Consider the following 6,007-nt stretch of genomic DNA (forward strand, 5'->3'; position numbering starts at 1 on the left):
TATAAAATCATATCCAGTAATAGGGGTCCAATTACTTCCCAACATGAGAGGTAAAGTTCTGGTGGGATACCATCCCACACGCTCTATGTTGTTTAGTTAAATGAACAACACACTCTATGTTGTTCAGTTAAATGAACAGTATATATGCTCTATGTTGTTCAGTTAAATGAACAACACACTCTATGTTGTTCAGTTAAATGAACAGTATATATGCTCTATGTTGTTTAGTTAAATGAACAGCACATGCTAATTAGACTACTTTGACCACAGCACATGGAAAAACCACCAAGCCACCCAATATGCCAATTAGTTCATAATTGACACGCCTCACTAACATGTCATGTAAGTATACATGTCTACATATCACATGGTTCAAATCGTCGTGCATGTTTTTCCGGAAGCTGCTGATCATAATCATCATCATCATCATCCTCCTCATCGTCTTCATGTGTGAAAAGGACAGCACATTGGTATAAATGCGAGTGGCTTAGTAGTCTGCAAATACTATAATATGGTGGAAATGTCTCTCATTCTGTCTCTCTATCTCTCTCACACACACACACACACACATGCACGCGCACACACACACGCTCACACACACGCACACACACGCGCGCACACACATGCGCGCGCGCACACACACACGCTCACACACGCGCACACACACACACACGTGCACACACACGCGCACACACGCGCACGCAGACACACGGACACACGCGCACACGGACGACACACACGCACACACACACGGACGGCACACACACACACACACACACACACACACACACACTTGCATTTCATCTCCATGGCCCATAGAGGGCGCTGTCCTCTCATTGTTATGTTCATCAAGGGTCGCTACAGCTAGCCGTGGACGGGCTCGAACAAGTCAATTAATATCAATGAGTGAATATACATACCGCATTTACAAAGAGTGCAATCTGAAGGATGAATTAAGAAAATCGATTTAGGAAAAAATTAATGACTGTGCGACCTAGAGACATTTTGAAAGTGGCACACTCTGGAAATCAATGAAATAGAAATATGAATCTAGTCGCCCATTGGTGACATGTATAGGACAGGACTATATCTCAGGCCGAGCAAAATCACATTTACACGATGATCACGCACGATAAGACGTGTTATTGTTATGTTGTCTTCATGGGGTAAATAAATTAAAACCTTAACGTTTTGTGAATGGTCGATTCTATATTTTATTTAGCCTATTTGAAACTTGCAAGCATGCACATCAATATCAAGAGCAATTCTCTGTGATGGGCCTAATTACCTGTTTTATACTATATTTGAAAATATATGCAATGTGTCTGTTACTGGGAATGTCCCTCCAAAGCTTATATGGAAATAGCCTATAGGCCCATTTAACCTATAGTATATTTATTTGATCTAGATTTCATACTATGTTCTATAAAACGAGAACGACAGGTTGAACCTAATCGTCTATCACACAAACGACTATAATTTTGCTCTTACAAAAATGTTCTTTCTGTTTCACAAAATGAATACATTACGGATAGACTATAGCCCTCCAAACACACACCTTTTATACAATGGCCCAATAGAAATAGGCTAGCAGCTATAATAATTTATATCAAACTTGGCATTTTTTTTTTAAAGATAGTTTTGTATTATCTGTTCTCATTTGCTTAATAATAACACATCTTATTCGTAATCATTTCATAAATAAAATATAACATGTACAAAATATATAACTTAAGTAGGCTACTTGTGCTAAAACATTCCCAGGAATATGGCGTTATGGAAATGGTATACTATCAATAAGAATAGCCAGAAGTACAGCAACTGAAATGTCCACAGTATACAGTTCAATTGAAATCTCCAATGTTTGGCCCATGCAGATGAAAGTGTGTCCAAAATCAGTCTCGGCTATAATGTGGAAATAGCCAACGCATTAGGAGGAGTACATCCACATGCAAATTATGTTGGTGATGTATTAAGACTAATTTGCCCATTGCACTTATTACAGCGCTTATCCCAAACCTTCCCTTTTGTGCTAACAACGTTGTCCTCATTTGCTGCCTAATTGGACTCTATAAGACCAATAACATGACGCTCGCTTATTGCCTACAGCCAAAGCTCAAAGCTCAAAGAGAGGGTGGACTTCTTTGCTATCGTGTAGTTTCTGTCTGTCTCTCTCTCTCTCTCTCTCTCTCTCTCTCTCTCTCTCTCTCTCTCTCTCTCTCTCTCTCTCTCTCTCTCTCTCTCTCTCTCTCTCTCCCCCCCCTCTCTCTGCCCGTCTCTTCCCCCTCTCTTCTGTACTTCCCATCTCTTCCTTAATCCCATTTGCCATTGTACGTGCCCAATCGCCTATACTTTCCGCATTTAACTTTGGATGACATTTTTATTTCATCATTAGCATTGAGCACCAGACTGACACGGCCGGCGGACACGGTCGCCGTTTTGACCACGGAACCCCGCGAGAACCGGGATAATAAGATATATATCTATATTTTTACCGACTTTTTATTTTTCACAAGTGTCCCTGTTTTTGACGCACTTGCTTGACGCACCAAATCCGAAGACAAGGAAACAAACATATCGAGAGGTTTTGCACCCGCAGGCAAACGACAGTTCTTATATAAGTCAGCTTTTACTGATAATAATAACATACTTTTTAATTCTCACGTCTGTGTGTCTGGTCGTCAACATTTGGACCACGACGACTGTCGCCAAAACAATGCCAGAGACAACGCAAGAGACGTGCGCTCCTCCGGCGAAGGACTCTCCTTTCTTCATCAAGAACTTGCTGAACTGCGACAGCAGCAAACCGCCCAAACCGAAGCCCATGTTCGCGGCGGCCAAGGCGGCGCTGGAGGGAGGCTTCTCTCTCTCCCATGTGGGACTCGGAGACTTCAACTTTCCGCGCTTCGACCTGCATCACGTCCCCGCACAGAGGTTCGCGCTCCCGGCGCACTACCTGGAGCGCGCCTCGGCCTGGTGGTACCCCTACACGCTCAGCGCCAGCAGCCACCTGCACAGAGCCGAAGGTAAGGTATTTTTTGGTTAAAAAAACTACTTTTAGGAATAATAAAATACATTCATGTTGTATAATAATTGTTTTGTTCAATGATGCGTATATATAAAGTAGGCCCCGGCTATAGCCTTAATCACATTATCAAATGAAGTTAATTTAACAATGCGCCTCCTCAGCGCCTTTTGATTTGTTTATTATTTGTCATAACGATAAACATTATAGGGTCATGGTAGTGTGTCCGTATAGTATATTGATCCGTATTCGTTCAAAATTAGCGACATGGATAGCCCACTCTTGTACTATAGTTAAATAGCCCCTATAGACTATATCCAGTATCAATAAAAGCGCCGAGACATCCGCCCATGTTGTGTAATAAATGTATAGATGTGCCAGTACTGTCTATCTGTATGTCGTGTATGTCATATGTGTTATGATGAATTGAAAATGGGGGACCCTGATGTAAACAAGACGAAAGTCTTTCTCTGGTCTGCATCCCCTTAACTAACAATTGTGTGTATTGAGCCGTACTGTACATACTGTACCCATTCTGCAATCTGTTAATAAAGTTTTCAATCAATCAATCAAATCCTTTCCTGTCCCCATTTTATAGTTACCGCGAAGGCATGCGGTGCGCGAGACTCCTCTCCCACGTCAGGCACGGACCGAGACTCGCCCGACCTGGTGCTCAAATCCGACCCGGACGCCGGCAAAGACGGCGACGACGACAACAAAAGTGGCGACGAGATAATTCTGGAGGAGAGTGACTCTGAGGAAAACAACAAGAAAGACGACGACAGGGTGGCGGGGGACGAGTGGAAGAAACGGGACGAGGACGGCGGCGCGGACAACAACAACAACAAGCCTTGTCGGAAGAAGAAAACGCGCACGGTGTTCTCCCGGAGTCAGGTGTTCCAGCTGGAGTCCACCTTTGACATGAAGCGCTACCTGAGCAGCTCGGAGCGGGCCGGCCTGGCCGCGTCGCTGCACCTGACGGAGACCCAGGTGAAGATATGGTTCCAGAACAGGCGGAATAAGTGGAAGAGGCAGTTGGCCGCCGAGCTGGAGGCCGCCAACCTCAGTCACGCCGCGGCGCAGAGGATAGTGCGAGTGCCCATCCTTTACCACGAGAGCTCCCTCTCGGACAGCGGGACGACGGTGGGCAGCGTGCCCGTGAGCCAGCCGCTGCTCACCTTCCCTCACCCCGTTTACTACTCCCATCCCCTCGTCACGTCCATGCCGCTCCTCAGACCTGTCTGAAAAGTACAGACGAGACGTTGTTGTCTATTATTTCCAAATCAACTATAGACCGACGCGTTTAAAAATACATATTTTTGTACAAAAGACTATGTGGAGAAAAAAGTAAGAGAGCGAGAGAGAGAGAGAGAGAGAGAGAGAGAGAGAGAGAGAGAGAGAGAGAGAGAGAGAGAGAGAGAGAGAGAGAGAGAGAGAAAAGGGAGACAGTTTTAGGCCTACTTGGGATCATTTGGCATTTATTGTGGCATTTCCCATCAGGATGCAGATTACATTTGGTTGTATGTAGTAATAATAATAATAATAATAATAATAATAATAATAATAATAATAATAATAATAATAATAATAATAATAATAATAATAATAATATTAATAATAATAATAATAATCATTATTATTATTATAACAATAATAATAATAATAATTGGCTAATACATTATTGTTAATATTGCTTTCGTATTATTATTAATTAAAAATGTCTTCATCGTCACCATCATTATTATTATTATTAGTATTATTATTATTATACCATTTTACACCACAAGTAAATTTACCTGCACTGTCTAATGTCTAAATTAATTTGATTGAATTGACGTTGCATATTCCATATAGCATGCGGAACACATGTTATACTTTCGTTGTTTTTACACAAAACACTGCTAATTTAGCCTTGTTTCCTCTTGTTTACAAAAATAGCCAAAAGGCCTGAACTTGCATTGTTGCTTTCTTGTTGCAACGCAACGCGGGGTTGTATTTACATTTTCAAATTGACAACACAATATTGTGCAATACACGAAGCCCCCATGCTGTGAATGCTGAAGCCAAGTGGGCCCCTCCATTGAAGAAAAACGCTGTGTTTTCGTTCATATTGGAATATCGACGGGGCTTTGTGACACCGAGCTGACACTGTATCCCTACTCTTAACGAAAGCGCTTGACAGGGGACAATCAAGACTCTTTATTGTAAAATATCCATGTAGCTGTATGTTTAGGTGTGGTGATTTACAATTATGCTCTCTCGACAATTGGACATTTCCTTAAAGCACAAGTATGATCTCAAATGTCACTTACTTTGTGTTTTTAAACAAACAACGATGTACAAATGTAAATGTATTTAATGAGTTCGGAAAAGGGAGCTACCACTTGATGCTCCTCCTTGTACAGTAAAAAAAAAATAACATTTTGATATTGTATTGCTGAACAATGTTGTGAAATAAATGGAGATGATTCCATACACTTTGGCGTACAGCAGTGTGTAGCTACAATTTATAAGACGCATGCTTCATTCCCATTGTGTGTAAATGCGTCCAGGTTCCCTAAAACTTCTATGAGGGGTCGATCTTCAGACGTTTTTCTTTTTTAATCACATTTTTGAATAAAGCCTTCATTATTCAGCACAGCTATTCCGTACAAATTGAACTCCAATTTACAACATGAATGTGCCGAAGTTCTGGATTTCATTCCATGATATAATTATGCAACCGTTAAATGATGTCAACTTCACAAATATCAAGACAGCTTGTTGGTCCGAACAAAGTCCATATTACTAACTGTAGATACCACGCACGCACGCACACGCACGCACGCACGCACGCACGCAATCACGCACGCACACACACACACACACACACACACACACACACACACACACACACACACACACACACACACACACACACACACACACACACACACACACACACACACACACACACACAGAGAGAGAGAGGGAGGTATAATA

General features: G+C 42.1%; 1 protein-coding gene across 1 annotated transcript; it reads left to right on the forward strand.

Annotated features, from left to right (window-relative positions):
- Positions 1-2,716: 2,716 nt before the first annotated feature.
- On the forward strand, positions 2,717-4,270 carry hmx3a (H6 family homeobox 3a; the record flags this gene model as incomplete). Its single annotated transcript, XM_084320999.1, has 2 exons — positions 2,717-3,026; positions 3,624-4,270. The coding sequence occupies 2 exons, from the start codon at positions 2,717-2,719 to the stop codon at positions 4,268-4,270; spliced, it is 957 nt and encodes a 318-aa protein (XP_084177125.1).
- Between the last annotated feature and the right edge of the window lie 1,737 nt (positions 4,271-6,007).

The sequence above is a fragment of the Notolepis coatsorum genome (assembly GCF_963971535.1).
Source record: "Notolepis coatsorum genome assembly, chromosome: 9".
NCBI lineage: Eukaryota > Metazoa > Chordata > Actinopteri > Aulopiformes > Paralepididae > Notolepis > Notolepis coatsorum.